We start from the raw sequence: 22,150 nt of genomic DNA, 5'->3' as shown, positions 1-22,150 counted from the left end.
CCATCTTCCCCTGGTACCAAACACTCAGATTCTCTACCATTAGTCAGGTTTACATCTGTCTTCAGTCAGGTTTACATCTGTCTTCAGTCCCCAGCATAGAGCTTTGTATGTAGTAGATGCCCAATAAATGCTCACAGAATCTAATTGAACTAGTAACTAGAGTTAACTAACAAGCGAATGGGCTACATAGCAGGGGGTGTAGCAAGTCACACTCTAGGAATTCTAGGAGATTCCTACCCTGGGAGGGGATAGGTCCCTCCAACTAGGTTACTTTATGATGTTATAAAGTGCTCTGCTCTGAACTCTTGCCTTTTCCCATCCATCTTTATTCATTAAGCAAATATATTTAATGAGGCTCTACTATGTGCTTGTGCCTCGGTCCCTGCCTCCAAAGAATATAATCTAGTCAGGAGCAGCAGATATGTGTAGACAAACAAATGTAATACAATAGTATAGGTGTTAGTAATGGTGGTTAGGTAGCCCTGCCATTTAGTGGTTGCATATAACTGTGAACAACTCTAAATCTTCCATTTCCCTAGCTGTAAGAGTATGTAAAATAATGCCTTTCTCTCAGGGTTGTGAGAGACCAACCTGAGCTGTCTAGGCAAAGCATTTGCGTAGCTAGCATATTACACTGGCTTTGTAAATGGTATCCCTCATTAGTACAATGATGACGAGGAGTTCATTGTATAAGGTAAGGACTGAAGTCACGAAAGGTTTCTGAGAGAAGATGATTCTTGCTTTGCACAGGAGACTCATTCTTCCACAAGCCCTGGCTGAGCGGCTCCTGTGAATGGCAAAGCAAAGTGAGTTGCTAGAAGTACACAGAAGGAACCCAACTGACTAAGGAAGGAGGCAGCAGTTAGATATCATTTACAGTTGTGATGAGTGCTAATAAGGAAAAGTCCAATATGCATGGAGAGTATATAATTTGGAGATCTGACCTAGTCTAGCAACCTAGACTAGATCAAGAAACCTAGGCAGAGGTTTCTTGGGGAAAGTGATATTTGAGCAGAATCTTGAAGGATTAATGGGACTTCGCAGATGGAAGGGGCAAGGAGAGTGTTCAGGCAGAGGGAACAGCACCTTCAAAGGCTTGGGAATGACCTCAGAAGAACAGGAGACCAGCAGGGCCGTGGGTCAGCATTGTGAGGTGTTTTGTTTTGTCTTTAATCTTAATGGAAATAGGAAGACACAGAAAAACTCAAAGTAAGAGACAGACATAATCAGATTTAGAAAGATCATTCTGGCTTCTGGCGTGGAGAGTGGCTTGATGGTTGGACCTCTACCCACAATAAAAAAAACACATTTTACTTTGGGATCTAGCATACACAACCTTCACAAAGCAATACCTGCCCTTGAAACAATACATAGTTTCGCTCCCTGCCCTCTGATATTTTTTGTTCTATTTTATTTCAATTTTATAAAAATCCTGGCCTTGACCCACTAATGAGAGTTGCAATCCATAGTCTGTGGAACATGAAACTAGATGTCTCTTTAAGATGACTTCCAAATCTGATCATATGTTCTGAAATACCATATCTCTAGCTTTTGGCCTTTCCTGAACTGGGTCTAAAAAGATTAGCAATTGTTCACCCAACAAACAAATAGGACATCAGGCTAAGGATGTCCACAGTGCAGAAGTCTGCAGAGGGGCACAGTGATATAAGTCACTGGGAATGGCTGAAATAAGGATGGATTGACAAGAGGCCAAATGTGGGTGAGGATGTGGACCTCAATTTCTTTTTCTTTAAAGTGGGATGATATTAATTACTACCTCAAGGGGTTGTTTTGAGGAATGGATGAGATAATGCATTCAGGAAATGTTTTCTGTTGTTATTGTATTTGCATTATCATTGTTACTATGGAGGATCTTGAGTGTGCCAAATTAAAGACTTAATTCTGTGGACTGTGGAATTGCAAATTGGGAAAACAAGATCAAATTTGTGTTTGATGACAATTCTGCAGATATAGCGGGTGGTCTGCGGTAGGAAGGTAGGGAGAACAGTTAATTGGGACCTGGAAGAATAAGCAAAGGGTATAATGAGGCAGCTCAGAAGAAATACAAATGACTAATAAAAGAAGGAAAGATCCTTGACTGTATTGGTGATCAAAGAAATGCACAGTTAAAGAAGATAACATTTTTTTGTAATCAAATTGTCAAAAATTTAGAACGTTGAAAAGTTCTGATGTTAGAGCCTTGGGAAAAGGGCATTTTCAAACTCTTGTTAGTGAGAACATGAATTTGTACAACCTGTTTAAAGGACAATTTGGCAGAACTTATCAAAGGTGTGAAGGTTCATTCTCTTTGACCCAGAAGTTCTACTTTAAGGAATTTATCCCATTAGTCCTGCCTACAAGTACAAGTGTTTTTGTGCAAGGACAGTTATTGTAACATTTGGAATAGCCAGAAATCTCAGGCAGCTTGTTTATCACTACAGAAAGAAACACAGCATGATGCATTCATGTGTACTATCTTTTAGCCATTCAAAAGGGCATGGTAGCTCTGTAAAGTGTTGTTACGGGAGAACACCCATGACAGTAAAAACACCTGCTACAGAATAGTATGTATAGCATATGTCATCTCATTACTGTGTTTTATATGCATAGAAAAAAGTCAGTAAGAACGTACATCAAATAGTGGGTTTGATTGATTAATTGCTCCCAATTAAGCAAGTAGTTGTGAGCAAGGGAATTAAGGGCTTTAATGTTTTATGTTAGATACTTGTTCAAATGTTTGATTTTGTGGGTTTTTTGGAGGGGAGAAATGGAGTCTCACTCCGTCACCCAGGCTGGAGTGCAATGGCACGATCTCGACTTACTGAAACCTCTGTCTCCCAGGTTCAAGGCATTCCCCTGCCTCAGCCTCTCAAGTAGCTGGGATTACAGACATGTGCCACCACACCTGGCTAATTTTCTTATATTTTTAGTAGACATGGGGTTTCACAATGTTGGCCAGGCTGGTCTCAAACCCCTGACTTTAGGTGATCCACTCACCTTGGCCTCCCAAAGTGCTGGGATTATAGGCGTGAGCCACTGCGGCCGGCCTATTTAAATGTTGTAAAAATATTTTGGTGGCCACCTTTTCATTTATCCTTTTTATTTTTTTTTAATCTCGCTCTGTTGCCCAGGCTGGAGTGCAGTGATGCGATCCAGCTCACTGAAACCTCCGCCTCCCGGGTTCAAGCAGTTCTGCCTCAGCCTCCCAAGTAACTGGGATTACAGGCATGCAGTGTACCACCATGCCTGGCTAATTTTTGTATTTTTAGGTTTTACCACATTGGCCAGGCTGGTCTTGAACTCCCAACCTCAAGTGATCCACCCACCTCAGCCTCCCAAAGTGCTGGGATTACAAGCATGAGCTACTGCGTCTGGTTTATTTATCTCTTTATGGATGCATCCTTATATCACACCTACATAAGCGTACACATGTGGGATCATTATCCCATATCATTTTTATTGTGGACCCCTCCCCTTATCGGCATCTCACCTCCATTTCCACATTCCGCCCTATACTCAGGTAACTCTTGATATCAATCAGAGTATTTTGTAAGTCATTATTTTATTTAAAAAGAATCATGTTTGGCCAGGCGTGGTGAATCATCTGAGGCCAGGGGTTTGAGACCAACCTGGCCAACATAGCGAAACATCGTCTCTACTAAAAATACAAAATATTGGCTGGGCATCGTTGTGGGAAACTGTCATTCCAGCTACTTGGGAGGCTGAGGCAGGAGAACTGCTTGAACCCAGGAGGCAGAGGTGCAGCGTGCCGAGATTGTGCCATTGCATTCCAGCCTGGGCAACAGCAAGACTCTGTCTCAAAAATAATAATAATAAAACATGTTATTCACATTATCCATGTTCTCCTGTCTCGACTACATGATGGGAATCTCTCCAAAGCATCTGGTATGGACCTTTAACACATTGTTGGGATTTTTTTTCCCCAATATTATACTATAATAATTTTTTTTTTTTAGAGTCAAGGTTTTTTTATTTAGGCCAGTTGTCAATGAAAGCATCATGTAACGTGGTTTTCATTTATTTAAAATGCAGCAAAATCATGTGCCATCTACCATGAGGACTGCCAACTCCATGGCAGACCCTTTCTGGGATTCAAAAGCCAATTCATCAGATCGCTGCCTCTGAGGGATATACAGATTGGCTTTGGAGTTGAATGCTGTAATAAAGGAGGAAGTACCAGGGAACAGTGCAGGGCAAAGTCGGGAAAGAGATATGAGCTGCCTTGAGATCATGGGGGTGAGGAGTACAAAGCTTTGGAAGGGTGTGGTTTTGGAATGATGCTAAGTTGAAGGCAGAGAGAATAGATAAAAACGTTGAAAGTGGCCGGGCCCGGTGGCTCACGCCTGTAATCCCAGCCCTTTGGGAGGCCGAGGCGGGTGGATCACGAGGTCAAGAGATCGAGACCATCCTGGTCAACATGGTAAAACCCCGTCTCTACTAAAAATACAAAAAATCAGCTGGGCATGGTGGCGCGTGCCTGTAATCCCAGCTACTCAGGAGGCTGAGGCAGGAGAATTGCCTGAACCCAGGAGGCAGAGGTTGCAGTGAGCCGAGATCACGCCATTGCACTCCAGCCTGGGTAACAAGAGCGAAACGCTGTCTCAAAACAAACAAACAAAAAAAACATTGGAAGTTGCACACTGTTAAGAAGTTGACAGCTAAAAGCTTAGAGGCAGCAGAAGGTTTCGAGCCAAGGAATGAAATGATCAGGCATCCTTCCAATAATTAACTTCAGCAGCAGTGTGAAAGAGGCAGGAAGACTGGCGGCTGTCAAAACTGCACAGTCCGGTGAGTGTGCAGGCCTGGGCTTGGGCAGTGACAGGGGCAGGGAGCACACGTCAATTTCTGCGGTAGAACCTTCTAGAGGAAGACCAGAGAGAAGGTCAACAGAGTTGAAAGGAAAAAATAATTAAGGATGAGGTCTAAGTTTTTTAAAAGTTTCAGAGACTAGGCATATGGTAATATTTAGGTAGGAAATTTAGGAAAAGGAGCTTGTGGGGCAGGAAGGGAAGGAGCAGCAGCTTGTCTTTAATAAGTCTTGTAAAGCCTTACTAAATAGAACTAAGAATTATACCAACTATACCCTAATAAAGATGAAAAATTTACATTCCAGTTAACTACCTTAAGTTAAAGTCCACTTTCATCTTACAGATACAGCCTGAGGAAGGCTAGACATGTATGCCCCCATCCTTTCTGTCATCCCTCACCCCTTTGTCTTGAGAAAGGTTTAGCCCCTTCTTTAGTTCTGCAGTTTCTTTTTCTTGTTCCATTATCTTCATCTGTAAGGTGAGGCTAACACTTCCAGAATTTTGGAAAAGTTCACTCTGCAGCAGCTGAATAGCAGATGGTCTCCGCAATGAGTTCCTCCCCGTTAAGTGCTGTATATACTTCGCTTGCACTGGACACCTTTTACTGAGGGATTCTGGTGACTGACCAGTTCTTAAACCTGTTAGAACTTCTGCATGCTCCATTTCTGTTCCAAACGGCTGAAAGAGCTCTAGCAGGATCACATCCAAGCGGTACATATCTGACGTGGCATCATACTCAGATGCTTCTGAATGTTTGGGTGAAGCGCACGGACAGGTACCCACTCTGGACCTATGTGTTGGTGTTCGCTTCCTGTTTCTATTGGTCCAGTCTGTGTTCTGTAGGATGTCTCTGCAGGTCAGACCAGAGTCTCCTATTTTTACCTGCTGATCAGGGCCATGAAGAAAAATACTTCTTGGCTTCTGATCTCTGTGCACAATTCCCATGTTACGTAGGTAAAACACACCTACCAATGCTTAAAAAATTTTTGTTGCAACACTGGCCATGACATAAGGACAGGCAGACTCGTCCACACACTCCCAGCCCCGCTTGTTTCTCTCGTCTATCCAGTCCCACAGTGAGAGCTCACACGGCTGCATCTGGACGTGCAGCATCAGGTGGTACTGCACCTCTGTCTGACCCAAAAAGTTGATATGTTCTTTGGAAGATTCCTTGGTGGCTGTGAAACTCACCTCTAGGTGGGAATTATGCCTGAGCGGCAGCTCCTGTTCCACAATCAAACTGGTAGACAAACCAGCCAAGCCATTTTCCTGAAGCTCCAGGATTGACTGAAATTCAGCAGTGTCTCTTACGATTAAATTGGTGGTGTAGTTCGCCAGCTTGTTATTTGATTTTCAGTGTCAGATTCTCCAAAGAGTTTTTTTCTGGTGTGGGCTCAGCAAAGATAATGGATGAGCTGCTACTTTCATCATTTTTAACCTCATGTCGGTCTCTGTCCTCTTCTTGGTCGGAGAGCACTTTCAGAGATGGCAACTCAGTGGCAGCCCTGTCTGCCTCTGGCTGGATCATGTGAACGTGCTCTATCCACGCGCTGTGATAGACAGCGATAGTAGGGTGCTGAAGACCTGCCAGCACCTTCACTTCCCGTAGGACCTTCATGCAATCTGTTTCATTTGCACCCTTAATCAGGGGTTTTTTTTATTGCATAATACTGACCATCTAAGTTATTCCTGACCTTGTATAATTTTTCTGTATCCATCTTTTCCTAAGATGGTAAGTTCTTCAAATTCATTTAAGTAACGTGAACTTTGTGCTTCAAAGGCTACTTTCCTTGATCTGATATCTGGATGTAAGAAATATCCTCGCCGGGCGCGGTGGCTCAAGCCTGTAATCCCAGCACTTTGGGAGGCCGAGGCGGGTGGATCACGAGGTCAAGAGATCGAGACCATCCTGGTCAACATGGTGAAACCCCGTCTCTACTAAAAATATGAAAACATTAGCTGGGCATGGTGGCGCGTGCCTGTAATCCCAGCTACGGAGGAGGGTGAGGCAGGAGAATTGCCTGAACCCAGGAGGTGGAGGTTGCGGTGAGCCGAGATCGCGCCATTGCACTCCAGCCTGGGTAACAAGAGTAAAACTCCGTCTCAAAAAAAAAAAAAAAAAGAAATATCCTCACAAGGATCCTGAGGGACTCTTTCTTAACGGACCTCATTAAGTGAGTAACAGCTCTGTTGTGATGTCTCAGTGAGCTAAACTTATCACTACAAGTGAAAGAAGACAGCAGCCCCATTTTGACAGAGGTCTGGCAAAGTAACTTAACACCTGTCCTGAACGAAGTGAGTTTGGTTCATGCACATGGCTCAAGTGCTCCAGCAAAGAAACAAGCAAGAGTTGGTTTGCAACTGCAAAAGGGAAGGTTGGCTGTTGTAGAGGTTCTTTTAACACCTGGAGTTCTGCTGGAACATCAGATTCATCATATTTGGGTTCCGGACCCTTGGCAGGAGTGTCGATTAGCCGGTGGTGCAGCCATAGCCCCCACCCCGTCACCCTCTTCACGATCGCAGGCCCCGAAGCTGCCCCCCTGCATCGACCACCCGTGAAGCATTGCCACACTGCGCCCACAGCTAGCCTATACTATAATACATTTTAAACATAAAGAAAAATTGAAATGATTGTACAGTGAACATCCACATACCTTCACTTAGATTTCTTTTAACATTTTACACATCTGCCCATAGATTCATCCCTCTATTCATTTAACAAGTCATCTTAATTTTTCTGAGTGCAGTGGTGCAATCTCGGCTCACTGCAACCTCTGCCTCCCGGGCTCAAGCAATTCTCCTGCCTCAGCCTCTCAAGTAGCTGGGACTACAGGCATGCGCCACCTTGCCTGGCTAATTTTTTGTATTTAGTAGAGGTGGGAGTTTCACCTTGTTGGTCAGGCAGGTCTCAAACTTCTAACCTCAGGTTATCCGCTCCCTCCGCCTCCCAAAGTGCTGGGATTTTCCTGATGAGGCAGGAAAATCACTTAAACCCAGGAAAAATTTTTTTTAAATTTTTTGTAGAGACAGGGATCTGCTGTGTTTCTCAGGCTGATCTCAAACTCCTGGGCTCAAGTGATCCTTCCACCTCAGCCTCCCATAGTGCTAGGATTAGAGGCATGAGCCGCCATGCCAAGTCCCTGGGTTTTAAAGGATACCTGTATTTTAAATATTTGTAGATATTGTTAGATTGTTATGAGTTCACTTTTCCACATACCCATGATATCAGTATCTGTTAGAACTACGTTCATTTTTGTCAGTCTAATGGGAATAAAATGATTTCTCATTTATACTTTAATTTGCATTTGTCTACATTTGGAGCAGTTTTTGTGCTTTTTTTTTTGTTTGTTTTTTGTTTTTTTTTTTTGAGACGGAGTTTCGCTCGTTACCCAGGCTGGAGTGCAATGGTGCGATCTCGGCTCACTGCAACCTCTGCCTCCCGGGCTCAAGCAATTCTCCTGCCTCAGCCTCCCAAGTAGCTGGGACTACAGGCGTGCGCCACCATGCCCAGCTAATTTTTGTATTTTTAGTAGAGACGGGGTTTCACCATGTTGACCAGGATGGTCTCGATCTCTTGACCTCGTGATCCACCCGCCTCGGCCTCCCAAAGCGCTGGGATTACAGGCTTGAGCCACCGCGCCCGGCGTGGAGCAGTTTTTCATACTCTTTTGGCCATCTGGATCTGTTCGTTTAATTGAATATTCAATTTTTCTGTTTCATCTTTTCTTGTCAATTTGTAAGAAAATTTATATATTATAAAAATTAGCCCTTTGCCTGTCATCTGCATTATGAATATTTATCTGTTGAATTTGTTTATATTACCTCTTTCCAGACAAAATATTTTTTAGTAGTCAAAAATGTTCCTTTTCTTTTTTAGAGACAGGGTTACCCAAGTTCTGTTAACCAGGCTGGAGTGCAGTGGCGTGATCACAGCTCACTGCAGCCTTGACTTCCTGGTCTCAAGTGATCCTTCTGCCTCAGCCTCCTGAGTAGCTGGGTCTACAGGCATGCACCACCACACCTGACTTTTTTTTTTCCCACTATATTGCCTAGGCTGGTCTCAAACTCCTGGGTTCAAGCAATCCTCCCACTTCAGCTTCCCAAAGTGTTGGGATTACAAGCATGAGCCACCACACCTAACCTTATTTTCTTTTATAGCTGCAGGTTTCCAGTCTTGGTTAGAAAGTTTTTCTTAGAAATATAGGGGATTGGCTGAGTGTGGTGACTCAGGCCCGTAATCCCAGCACTTTGGGAGACCGAGGTGGGCAGATCACCTGAGGTCAGGAATTCGAGACCAGCCTGGCCAACATGGTGAAACCCCATCTCTACTAAAAATACAAAAATTTGCCAGGTGTGGTGGCACGTGCCTGTAATCCCAGCTACTCAGGAGGCGGAAGTTGCAGTGAGCCGAGATTGCGCCATTGCACTCCAGCCTGCGGGACAAGAGCGAAACTTTGTCTCAAAAAAAAAATAAAAAAAAGAAATATAGGGGATTACACTTGTAATCCTAGCACTTTGGAAGGCTGAGGCGGGCAGATCATGAGGTCAAAAGATTGAGACTATCCTGGCCAACATGGTGAAACCCTATCTCTACTAAAAATACAAAAATTAGCTGGGTGGGGTGGCACACGCCTATAGTCCCAGCTACTCGGGAGGCTGAGGCAGGAAAATCGCTTGAACCCAGGCGGAGGTTGCAGTGAGCCAAAATCGTGCCACTGCACTCCAGCCTGGCAACAGAGCAAGACTCTGTCTCAAAAAAATAGAAATATAGGGGATTACATGTATAATGCAGGGATTGGGGCTTTTTTTTGACAAGAATATAGTAAGTTTGTGATGTTTTTAAAGAATTTTTTGTATGACTGTCACCTAAACCAATGTTAGGTGAATTGGGATAGTGGTAACAGACATTGAGAATAATTTGAGAAACATTTAGGGGTAGCATCCACAGAATTTGGAAAATTTGTAGATATGAGTTCTGCCTGCCCTCGTGCCAGGCAGGTTTCCAAAAACAGGAGGTTTCATGTTAAAATTTTGATTTTGTCTTTTCTCGAAAGTCAAATCTGGCCGGGCGCAGTGGCACGTGCCTGTAGTCCCAGCTCCTCGGGAGGCCGAGGCCAGAGGATCTCTTGAATCCAGGAGTTGTGGGCTGTTGCCCTACACCAGTCAGGTGTCCACACTAAGTTCGGCATCAATATGGTGACCTCCCGGGAGTGGGGGACCACCAGGTTGCCTAAGGAGGGGTGAACCAGCCCAGGTCAGAAACGGAGCAGGTCAAAACTCCCGTGCTGATTAGTAGTGGGTTCACACCTGTGAATAGCCACTGCACTCCAGCCTGGGCAGCATAGCGAGATTCCGTCTCTTAAAAAAAAAAAAAGAAAAGAAAAGAAACAAAGTCAGATCTAGCCATCTGAGGCCTGCAGTCCCTGCTGGCCCCGTTTGGAGATGAGCAGTTACGCCCTCAGACAGGGGATGCACTTCCCAGTTTGTTCAGTTCCCACAAAGCCCTCTTTCTGCCCAGCATTGATCTGGGAGCCTGGAGCCACTTTTCTTGGAGGCTGCACTCTTGTTTTCTTAGAGTTGCGAAGGATATGCATGCAGTATTAGACTAGTGACTCTCCAAAATGGGACTGAACTGGTGTCTGGGAGGGCTGCAAGTGTCAAGACACCTGTGGAGCCTAGCTGCTGTAGGCATTCGCTTGTGTTTTGATCCATGGGACTTTGATGGACTCTAAGGGGCCCTTGTGACAGTTTCTGATAATCTGCTAGTTTCAGTCCCTTTATCACTGGACTCCTCAGCAGTGTTTGATCGTGATACCTGGTTTTGAGACTTTGCTGATTCTCCCTTCTCTCTTGAGGGTTTCTTGTTTTCCCTTCCTTCCTGGGTTGTCTAGTAGCTGCTCTCAACTACTCATACTCCCTGGGGAGATTCCTATACTTCCTTGATTATAACCACTACCTGAGGACTCCCTAATACTAGGCTATAACCTTGACTTTGGTCTGAGTTCTCAGCTTCTGACTGGTGGAGCTGGTTGCCTGGACCACAGGAATCTCAAACCTAGCATATCCAAATCCAGATGTCATGGTCAGTCCCTCCAGCCTCTCCTCCTCTTGTCTTACATCCCATCTCAGAGATAGTCCTACAAGCCAGGCCACTGATTTGGGGATCCTAGACTCCTCCCTCTTCCCAGCCTTCATTCCCACTTCTGTCAGTCACCAAATTCTGCTAATTTTACATCCTAAGTATTAGCAAATCTTGCCGCTCTCCTTCTATCTCTACCACTGCCTTGCTCCCGCCTTTGTTATCTTTTCACTAGAAAATTGCAAGGGCCTTCTTCTAACTGGTCTCCCTGCCTACAGTCTTGCCTCCAGCAAATCCATCCTCCAATCCTGATGCCAGAGTGATCTGAAATGCAAATATGATCTTGCCACTCCCCTGCTTAAAACCCACCAACCGCAGTGGTTCTGTAACCACGCTGTAGCCTCTGACGTGGGCTGAAAGTAAGTTGTTACTACTCCTACTCCTACTGCTACTATTAGTACTACTATTTCTACTAATATAAATACTAATAATAGTAGCTAACATTTACTGAGCATTTTCTATTATGCTTTCGGATGATTTATTACCTTTTTAAAACAAATCGTAGCCAATTCAACGTTTTCCAAATTGTACCGGTCTCATTTGTTTGGAGTGAAGGAGAGGGGCAGAGTTACAGGCAGGGGCACCTGAAAAATCTTCATAACCACAAATGATCTTATCATATACCCTAGTGAGTGTCCATGCTGATGTAGCCTTAAGTGTTAAATAGGGATTACCATAGTTCTCATAAACAAAGATTTGCTTTTAAGAGAAGGTGTCAGTCGTCTAGATTTTGAATGTGTCCCTGAAGTATGTTGCACGTGGGAATGTCCTCAGGCTCCTGGGTCTCAGTAGAGAGGGGAAAGGACTGTAGGCATTCAGGGTCAAGTCCAGGCTTGGCCTGGTGTGCAAAACTGTCCCTGAGCTGGTCCCTGCCCACCTCTGCTCCTCCTGCCGCTCCCCTCCTTGTGCATTTCACTCTAGCACAATGAAACTGTATGTGATACTAATCATGGCTCACCCTTACCGAGGTCTCCTATGTGCCAAGCACTGGGCTCAGTGGTTCTCTGCTGTGTCAAAATCTCGTGTGAACCTCACAGCAACCCTACGAGGTAAGTCTCGCTTTCCTCCAGTTTTATAGGGGAGGAAAGTGAGGCTCTGAGAGATGAGGTCACCTGAGCTGACCTGGCTAGAGTTGTCAAGTGGGCAGCCCCCCTCCGCCCCTACCAGCACATGTTCTTGCGTACCCCTCACATCTGCTCACGCTTCGCGCTCTCTCTTGTGCCCAGGTAACGCCCACTCATCCTCAGGACTGAGTTCTTATGCTGCCTCCTGGGGAAGCCTTCATGGACACCTCCTCTGCCCCCAGACTGGGCTTGGTGTCCCTTTGTGGCACTGAGCCCCTCTGTGGCCGATGAGCTGCCCTCTGGGCACCATGCTGGAATGTATGTGTTCAGTCTGTGTGCTCCTCAAGGCAAGCGCTGAGTCTCTTGCATCTTTGAACCCCCAGCATCCAGCACAGTGTCTGGCACATAACAGGCCTCTGTAAGTGTTTGTTGAATTGACTGAACTGAACTCCAGGCTCTGAGCCTTGAGGTTATTGTCCTTCTGACCAGTTTTCCCTGTCTTCACCTTCTCTAGGCACAAAGCCAGGCTATTTGATCTCTGGAGAAGGATCCTTTCCCTTCCTGCTTGGGTTCCACCTGCACCCTATGACTTCGGGTGGAAACTGCTGTCTGATCAGCCACCTTGCCCACACACTTGGACATCTGTACTGTCTCTGATCCCTTCTCTCCTCACCAACAGGCTGGACCCCACATGCCCCCTTCTGAATCAACTCATTCTGCTTCCCCTTAGCCTCAGCTCTTTCTTCTGGGTTGTTTGTATTTTCTTTTCTGTCCCAAACAGTTTTCCCCACAAAAAGAACTTTATGTCCTTCTCTCTCTTCCCTCGGTCCTTCCAGTCAGCAGCCTGTGACTGGGCTTTTCCCCTCAGAAATGAACAATCCAGAACCCACTGTTTAAAACAACTGTATTTTGCCTTGGGAAGTCCCGTTGCCTTCCCTTAAAACATGAAACGTTCCTCCGATCCCCAGCCTGTGTCTCTCTGTCTCTGGGCCCCATCCTGCTCCACAGCAGGGCTGGTGTGTCCAGCACAGAGTGACCCTCTGGTGCCCTTCCCCACCCGCCGCCCTGCCTCCTGCGGGCCCTGCCTTGCCTCACTTCCCAGTCTCCTCTGCTTCTGGCAGCTTTGGGACCCCCGCCCCTGGCTTCTCCTCCATGCTGTATGGAATGAAGATTGCAAATCTGGCCTACGTCACCAAGACTCGGGTCAGGTTCTTCAGACTCGACCGCTGGGCCGACGTGCGGTTCCCAGAAAAGAGGAGAATGAAGCTGGGGTCAGATATCAGCAAGCACCACAAGTCACTGCTAGCCAAGATCTTTTATGACAGGTGTGTGTGTGCTGTGGACGGAGGCCTGGGGTGTCAGGGAAGGGGGCTGTCTGAGGGAAGAGTGGGTTGCACAAGTGGGAGGAAGTCCCCCTCCTCCAGGGAATGGGGGAAGGGCGGGGCATTGGTCTGCGGGGAGGAGGTGAGCTTGCTGAGCACAGCTGGCACTTTGCCTGCCTCCCAAGCCTAAAGCTTTCCCCAGGGTAATGCCCCAGTCCTGACCGCGCCCACCCCAGCTTCGCCTTGACTTCCCTTCTCCCCAGGTCTGAGTATCTTCACGGGAAACACGGGGTGGATGTGGAAGTCCAGGGGCCCCATGAAGCCCGAGACGGGCAGCTCCTTATCCGCCTGGATTTGAACCGCAAAGAGGTGCTGACCCTCAGGCTTCGGAATGGCGGAACCCAGTCTGTCACCCTCACTCACCTCTTCCCACTCTGCCGGACACCCCAGTTTGCTTTCTACAATGACGACCAGGAGCTGCCCTGTCCACTGGGCCCCGGTGAGTGGGTTTCCAGGGGAAATGGCTGGTGGAGAGGGGCTTGTCCCACGCAGTGCCGGTGCTTTGGGAAGCACTGGCGCTGTCTGGTGGACTCTTGCCTTGGGACGGGGCTGCCTGGGGGAGTGTCCAGGATAAGGAAACGTGGGACTCCCACCGCCATTCACTCATCCATCCTCCTCCAGGTGAATGCTATGAACTCCATGTCCATTGTAAGACCAGCTTTGTGGGCTACTTCCCAGCCACAGTGCTCTGGGAGCTGCTGGGACCTGGGGAGTCGGGTTCAGAAGGAGCCGGCACATTCTACATTGCCCGCTTCTTGGCTGCCGTCGCCCACAGCCCCCTGGCTGCACAGCTGAAGCCCGTGACTCCCTTCAAGCGGACCCGGATCGCTGGAAACCCCATGGTGACCAACCGGATAGAGGAAGGAGAGAGACCTGACCGGTAACTCCCTGCAGCTCAGCCCTGGCTGGGCTCGGATCCCAACCGCATAGGCTAGGGCTTTGGAAGGAGCACAGAGCTGGGAGCCGGAGCCCCTTTTCCCGCAGGCTCTTCACTCTTTTGGGTTTCAGAGAATTTTTCTGTCAAGGAAGAAAGCTGCAGATGAACTGCAGATCTGAGGACAGTGTGAAGAAAATTGTGGGCGTTGTCCCAGTGTGATGGATTATCAGGCAAATCATTGTAGACATCTGATTTTTGAAACAGCTGTATTGAGATAATTCACATACCATACAATTCACCCATTTAAAGTGCACAATTCAGTAATTTTTTAAGTATATTCACAGATATGTATGACCATCACCACCATCAGTTTTAGAGCATTTCGTTACGGTAAAAAGCTATCACCCTTTTATCCCCTGCCACTTCGGTCAGCCCTAAGAAACTGCTCATCTACTTCCTGTCTCCGTAGATTTCTCTGTGCTGGACACTTCATATGGATGAAGCTTAGGATATGTGTAGACATCTTTTTGTTTTTGCCAGATGTTCACAAAATAGTTATAAAAGCAAACTATCCATGCACGGTGGCTCACACCTGTAATTCTGACACTTTGGGAGGCTGAGGCAGGCAGACCACTTCAGGTCAAGAGTTCGAGACCAGCCTGGCCAACATGGTGCAACCTCATCTCTACTAAAAATACAAAAATTAGCCAGGCGTGGTGGCACACACTTGTAGTCCCAGCTACTCTATTCAGGAGGCTGAGGCAGGAGAATTGCTTGAACCCAGGAGGCGGAGGTTGCAGTGAGCTGAGTTCACGCCACTGTACTCCAGTCTGGGCGACAGAGGGAGACACTGTCTCAAAAAAAAAAAAGCAAACTATATAATAGGAACTTCACAGACCATTGTGCTCTTTTTGTTGACAATATATATTTATAACCAAAGTTTAAAGGGAAAAAAGTCTGGAAGTTGGCCGGGCGCGGTGGCGCATGCCTGTAATCCCAGCACTTTGGGAGGCCGAGGCGGGTGGATCACGAGGTCAAGAGATCGAGACCATCCTGGTCAACATGGTGAAACCCCGTCTCTACTACAAATACAACAAATTAGCTGGGCATGGTGGCGTGTGCCTGTAATCCCAGCTACTCAGGAGGCTGAGGCAGGAGAATTGCCTGAACCCAGGAGGCGGAGGTTGCGGTGAGCCGAGATCGTGCCATTGCACTCCAGCCTGAGTAACAAGAGCGAAACTCTGTCTCAAAAAAAAAAAAAAAGTCTGGAAGTTAACATTGGTTATCCCTGGATCATAAGAATGATATTTATTTATTACCTGTTATCTGATTTTTTTCTCTAATGAATATTTATTATGTATATAATAGTTTTAAAGGTTTCCAAGTATTGCACTTTCCAAAAATGAGAATGGTCCCACCTAGGAGCAAGGCTGCTGACGTCTTTCAGCAGTAGGATTGCAGAAGGGCTTTGTACATCCACACCAGAAGGGCATTTTCAGAGTCTTGGAGGGTGAGGGGTTTTCTGTGTTTTCTTCCCTCGATTCTGCAGCGGTAAGGGCTATGACCTGGAGTTAAGTATGGCGTTGGGGACATACTACCCACCTCCCCGCCTCAGGCAGCTGCTCCCCATGCTTCTTCAGGGAAGAAGTATCTTCACTGCCCCTAAGGAGATCGCTGAGATCAAGTAAGTACCATTCCTCTGCACCCCTGTCTTTCCCCTACTGGCTTCTTTGCATTGCCCTGGCACCTCCACCCTCAGCCTCTCGGGCTCTATTCATTCATTCCCTTACTGAGCATGCACCATACACCAAGCACTATTCAAGGTGAACCAATCAAATGAAAGCCTAACTGATTTTAATGCAGGGGACAATGAGCATTTTTGTTAGAATTTCATGGAGTGATGAGTTCTATGAAGACCTGAACAGGTCAGGTGCAAGTGGCTCATGCCTGTAATGAGCACTTTGGGAGGCCAAGTCAGGTGGATCTAAACAGCCCAGGAGTTCAAGACCAGCCTGGGGCAACATAGTGAGATGTTGTCTCTACAAAAAAAATTTAATTAGCCAAGTGTGGTGGCACACGTCTGTAGTCCCAGTTACTTATGAGGCTGAGATGGGAGGATTCATTGAGCCCAGGAGGTCAAGGCCACAGTGAGTGAGCCAAGATCATGCCACTGCACTCCGGCATGAGTGACAGCAAGATCTTGTCTCTAAAAAGGAACTACGCTGAAACTAAAGCAGGGTTAGGGGATGGGTGCTGCTTTGCAGAAGGCAGTTAGTCCTGGCCTGTTTGAGGAGGTCGTGTTCGAACAGAGAAGGACATTTGAATGAGGTGAGGGTGGAAGTCATTAGAGGATCTGGGGGAGAATGTTCTGGCCATGAGCCACCATGCAAATTCGAGTTGGATGAGGTGGGGGCAGGGATATCCAAGGAAGCAGGAGCCAAGGATTCCTTCTTCAGGACCTCTGACTCTCACCCACTTCTCTATCCCTCTAGTCTTCTCTGTTTCTTGATGCTTTCTTAGTTCCAGAGTTTCGGGTGGGAGAAGGTGCATACTCCTGGGCATAGGGGTTGTCTGGCCCGTCACATTCCTGCCCCCCCCCACCCCTCCAACCATCATTTCCAGGGCTCAGCTGGAGACAGCCCTGAAGTGGAGGAACTATGAGGTGAAGCTGCGGCTGCTGCTGCACCTGGAGGAGCTGCAGATGGAGCATGATATCCGGCACTATGACCTGGAGTCGGTGCCCATGACCTGGGACCCTGTGGACCAGAACCCCAGGCTGCTCACGCTGGAGGTCAGGGCTCAGATGGAGTGTGAGGAGGGTGGGCTCAAGTCAGCCAAGCTACAGGCTGTGGGCAGAACTATTCCTGACAGCAGGGCAGAACAGGAGGAAGGTTGAAGTGGTTCCCAGGCCTCCAAAAGCAGCCGGGTGGGCATCCTGTGCCCAAAGATGTGTCCAAGCAGGGGCATGGGGAAGATCTGGGTTCTAGTCCAGGCTTCGCTACCACCTTGGGTAAGTCCCTTGCTTTCTCTGAGGCTTAGTTCCCTTATCTGAAAAGCATAGAGCAGGACTGGATAATTCTTACAACTCTTTCTAGCTCTTGGATTTTGAATATGTGTATATAAGCCCAAAATTACACATGAGAATGGATTTCCACACACAAGTGCAGGTGGGAATGAGAGGCTGAGTTTGATCAAGGAAAGATTACTGCAGAAAGTGGGAGTTTTTAACAAGATTTTTTTTTTTTTTTTCTTTGAGACAAAGTTTTGCTCTGTCACCCAGGCTGGAGAGCAATGGTGTGTTCTAAGCTCACTGCAACCTTGGCCTCCCAAGTTCAAGCGATTCTCCTGCCTCAGCCTCCCGAGTAGCTGGGATTACAGGCACCCACCACCACACCTGGCTAATTTTCTTTTTTCTTTTTTTTTTTAGTAGAGACAGGGTTTCACCATGTTGGCCAGGTAGGTCTTGAACTACTGACCTCAGGTAGTCCATCCGCCTCAGCCTCCCAAAGTGCTGGGATTACAGGCAGGAGCCACTGTGCCCGGCTAAGGTTTTATTTTATGTTTTTAAGTTTTTAATTTTTTGGATACAGGATCTCACTCTGGTGCTCAGGCTGGAGCATAATGGCATGATCTTGGCTCACTTTAATCCCCACCTCCTGGGCTCAAGCGATCCTCCCACCTCAGCCTCCCAAGTTACTGGGAAGACAGGCACGCCCCACCACACCCAGCTAAGTTTTGTATTTTGTGTAGAGATGGGGTTTTGCCATGTTTGCCAGGCTGGTCTCAAACACCTGGACTCAAGTGATCGCCTGCCTCAGCCTCCCAAAGTGTTGGGATTACAGGCGTGAGCCACCATGCTTGGCTTGTTTTTTGCTGTTGTTATTTATTTTTTTAGCAACCCAATTAGCTGAGGAACAGGATTTTTCCAGGCAGAACAGGAACTGAGCTGGCCAAGAGGGCAGCGGCACCGGAGGCTCTGGGTTCCTGGGCTCGGCACCTCTGTGCAGCTTCGGAAGATTTGTCTTCTCTTTCCCTGACTCCTGCTCTGGCTGGCATGAAAGGAGAGAGAGGTGCAGGGATAGCACAGTTCCCTGAGCCTTCAGTTAGAAGGCCAGTCTCAGTCCTTGTCCCTTAGAGGTCTGGAGAACCTGGGGCTGGGCCCTCCAGCGTCATTCTCTGCGATAGAAGCTTGTGTTCATGCCCCATAGGTTCCCGGGGTGACTGAGAGCCGCCCCTCAGTGCTACGGGGCGACCACCTGTTTGCCATTTTGTCTTCGGAGACACACCAGGAGGACCCCATCACATATAAGGGCTTTGTGCACAAGGTGGAATTGGACCGTGTCAAGCTGAGCTTTTCCATGAGGTGGGTGTGTTGGGGGAAACCTGAGATGCCAGAAGGGTCTACAGGCTTCTCACCCCAGGGGAGGAGGAGTGTTTCTCTGTAAGATAAATGAGACCGAAGGGGCGGAGCAGGGAACATTTCCTCAGGGGTATTCTGAGATGCCACGGTGGCTTCCTCTTCTAGAGAGCTTTGCCTTGAGGTCTTGGAACGTGGTTGGGACGTGGTTGGTGGAGAAGGTTCTGGCCCTTTATTGCCCACCTCCCCTCACAACAAATTCTTCCCCACCTCTGCCCAAAGCCTCCTGAGCCGCTTTGTGGATGGGCTGACTTTCAAGGTGAACTTTACCTTCAACCGCCAGCCCCTGCGAGTCCAGCACCGTGCCCTGGAGCTGACGGGGCGCTGGCTGCTTTGGCCCATGCTCTTTCCTGTGGCATCTCGGGACGTCCCGCTGCTGCCCTCGGATGTGAAACTCAAGTGAGACTGTGGGCAGGGAGCCTCTTGGAGCATGGGCACAGGGGAAGGAGTTGGGGAGGCCTCGGGGTCACTGGATGACTTCAAGTTCACATTCCTGGTCCCTCTGCCAGGCTGTACGACCGGAGTCTGGAGTCAAACCCAGAACAGTTGCAGGCCATGAGGCACATTGTCATGGGCACCACCCGTCCAGCTCCCTACATCATCTTTGGGCCTCCAGGCACCGGCAAGACTGTCACATTAGTGGAGGCCATTAAGCAGGTGGGGCCTGAGCACAAACCTGGGGCCTGCACTCTGACTCCCCCAGCACCAAGCCTGGTTCGTTCCCACTCCCCAGCAATGCTCCTGCATCTGAGCAGCCATCAAAAAGGGAGGTAGGGGCTGGGTGCAGTGCTCATGCCTATAATCTCAGCACTTGGGGAGGCCTAGCCCAAGGAGTTCAAGACCAGCTTGGACTGTCTTTATGAAACAATAAAAAAATTAGCTGGGTGTTTGAGGCTGCAGTGTGCCGCAGTGGTGCCACTGCACTCCACCCTGGGTAACGTAGCGAGACTCTGTCTCAAAAAAAGGCAGGGGGGATTGGGGAGTAGGGAGTTAGGGTAAATGTCGCTGTGGAGCGCTGTTGTACGGGTAGCGCACTGCATGACTCTTGGAGTCAGCATTCACATTTCAGTCATCATAGACTTGCACCGCCCCAGCCTGAGTACGGCCAAGTCTCAGGAACCTGCCTCCCTCACTGCGCGTATCTGTATCTCAGGTGGTGAAGCACCTGCCCAAAGCCCACATCCTGGCCTGCGCTCCATCCAACTCAGGGGCTGACCTCCTCTGTCAAAGGCTCCGGGTCCACCTTCCCAGCTCCATCTACCGCCTCCTGGCCCCTAGCAGGGACATCCGCATGGTACCTGAGGACATTAAGGTACTAGGGAAGTGCAGAGGGCCAAAGAATGGCGAATGCTGGGGAGGCTCCCAGAGCAGACACTTGGGCGAGGAAGCTAGGAGATCTGGATTCTGATTCTTGCTGTGTGACCTTGGGTTGGTGAGGACCCTCCCTGGGCCTCAGTTTGTAAGTGAGGAGGTGGATAAAACGTTTGGGGGGTCAGGTGCCATGGCTCACCCTTGTAACCCCAGCACTTCTGGGGGGCTGAGGCAGATCAGGAGTTTGAGACCAGCCTGGCCAACATGGTGAGGCCGTCTCTACTAAAAATACAAAAAAATTAGCTGGGTGTTGTGACACATACCTGTAGTTCCAGCTACTCAGGAGGCTGAGGCACGAGAATTGCTTGAACCCAGGCAGCGGAGGTGCAGTGAGTCAAGATCACGCCACAGCACTCCAGTCTGGGCAACGGAGCGAGACTCCGCCTCAATAAAAAATAAAAATAAAAACAATTATCTGGGGGGCCCACAGCCGGAGTGTGGGTGGGAATGAGTGGAGCCAAGCTGATTCCTATGGTCCCTTCACAATCCACAGCCCTGCTGCAACTGGGACGCAAAGAAGGGGGAGTATGTATTTCCCGCCAAGAAGAAGCTGCAGGAATACCGGGTCTTAATTACCACCCTCATCACGGCTGGCAGGTGGGGAATGTGTGTGGGTATGTCTCTGAATCGTAAGTTTAATTAAAGGGGTAACAGGCTGGGAGATGGGGAAGAATGGTTTCTGTGGGGTGGTGGGATGAGGAGCCAGCCTGGGAAAGCATTCAGGTTTGGTAGCTGGGTGCCTGCATATGACCCCTGCCTGGCCTGACACCTCCCAGGTTGGTCTCGGCCCAGTTTCCCATTGATCACTTCACACACATCTTCATCGATGAGGCTGGCCACTGCATGGAGCCTGAGAGTCTGGTAGCTATAGCAGGTGAGGGACTCAGGTGGGGCTGCAAGTGTACACCCTGTGTGGGGTCAGAGAGGTTGCACCGCTTACCTTTTTCCCCACACCTCTTCCGCTTCCCAGGGCTGATGGAAGTAAAGGAGACAGGCAATCCAGGAGGGCAGCTGGTGCTGGCAGGAGACCCTCGGCAGCTGGGGCCTGTGCTGCGTTCCCCACTGACCCAGAAGCATGGGCTGGGGTACTCGCTGCTGGAGCGGCTGCTCACCTATAACTCCCTGTACAAGAAGGGCCCTGATGGCTATGACCCCCAGTTCATAACCAAGCTGCTACGCAACTACAGGTATTCCCACGCCCTAGCCTCCCCTGCTATATCCCATGCTTCACACCCTGCGTGCAGCCCCTGCTGGAGAGTGGCTTGCAGTCCTGTTGCCCAGAGACTGTGTGATGCAGAAAGACTAAACCAGAAGGTAGGAGGTCTCCTTTCCAGCCCCGGCATTGCTGCTTGTTGTCTGCGTGACGTAGCCAGTGGTTTCAGACTGCACCAGTTGGTTTATCTGCATCTAAGGGGACGGTCAGTGGTTCCTAGTGACTAGGATGTGTCTTGTACCAGTCCCAGATGAAATTTTCAGGCAATCCAAGGAGAAATAAGGAAAATAGGGAGGAAGCTGGGCACAGTGGCTCACGCCTGTAATCCCAGCACTTTGGGATGCTGAGGTGGGCGGATCATTCGAGGTCAGCAGTTTGAGACCAGCCTGGCCAACATGGTGAAACCCCATCTCTACTAAAAATACAAAAATTAGCCAGGTGTAATGGTGGGGGCCTGTAATTCCAGCTATTCGGGAGGCTGAGGTAGGAGAATTGCTTGTACCCAGGAGGTGGAGGTCGCAGTGAGCCGAGATCACGGCGCTGTACTCTAGCATGGGCGACAGAGCGAGACTCCATCTCAAAAAAAAAAAAAAAAGAGAAGATACAGTTTTTTCATAAACCTATTGGTATTCAAATTAAAGAGCTGTATACTTTTAGTGAATGAGTTCAGCCGTCGAAAATGCTTAGTTGAGTTTTAGGCTGTCACTAAGAGTTTAATAAACGTTAGCTATTGTGTCATCACGATTGTTGCATCAAATGACAGCGATAGTCAAGAAGAATTTGGTTTCATACTATCCTTGGCAAATTTGAAACCTGACAAAATGGGCCTGTAATTTTTTTTTTTTTTTTTTTTTTTTT

General features: G+C 48.2%; 1 protein-coding gene and 1 pseudogene across 5 annotated transcripts in view; one reads left to right on the top strand and one right to left on the bottom strand.

The window, feature by feature from the left end:
- Positions 1-22,150, top strand: part of MOV10 (Mov10 RISC complex RNA helicase) — a 29,424-nt gene that overhangs the window by 3,886 nt on the left and 3,388 nt on the right. For 3 of the 4 annotated variants that reach the window (XM_017524286.2, XM_037737030.1, XM_017524287.2), the window contains exons 3-14: positions 13,154-13,357; positions 13,618-13,853; positions 14,036-14,294; positions 15,841-15,975; positions 16,914-17,082; positions 18,500-18,654; positions 18,931-19,107; positions 19,218-19,365; positions 19,862-20,020; positions 20,573-20,676; positions 20,856-20,953; positions 21,050-21,266. In XM_017524286.2, coding sequence (XP_017379775.1) covers positions 13,154-13,357; positions 13,618-13,853; positions 14,036-14,294; positions 15,841-15,975; positions 16,914-17,082; positions 18,500-18,654; positions 18,931-19,107; positions 19,218-19,365; positions 19,862-20,020; positions 20,573-20,676; positions 20,856-20,953; positions 21,050-21,266 — 2,061 coding nt within the window. Of the gene's footprint in view, positions 1-11,198; positions 11,328-13,153; positions 13,358-13,617; positions 13,854-14,035; positions 14,295-15,840; positions 15,976-16,913; positions 17,083-18,499; positions 18,655-18,930; positions 19,108-19,217; positions 19,366-19,861; positions 20,021-20,572; positions 20,677-20,855; positions 20,954-21,049; positions 21,267-22,150 lie in introns of all 4 variants that reach the window. The other variant, XM_017524289.2, reaches the window with a different exon arrangement.
- On the bottom strand, positions 4,554-7,375 carry LOC108301214 (annotated as a pseudogene). The gene is made up of 2 exons (XR_001823777.2): positions 7,336-7,375; positions 4,554-6,673 (listed from the first exon to the last, which is right to left on the bottom strand). The product of XR_001823777.2 is annotated as a eukaryotic translation initiation factor 2-alpha kinase 1-like (transcript).

The sequence above is a fragment of the Cebus imitator genome, unplaced genomic scaffold, assembly GCF_001604975.1.
Source record: "Cebus imitator isolate Cc_AM_T3 unplaced genomic scaffold, Cebus_imitator-1.0 Scaffold32, whole genome shotgun sequence".
NCBI classification, from domain to species: Eukaryota; Metazoa; Chordata; class Mammalia; order Primates; family Cebidae; genus Cebus; species Cebus imitator.
Note: the sequence above shows the minus strand (reverse complement) of the source record. Positions and strands in the feature narration are given on the sequence as shown.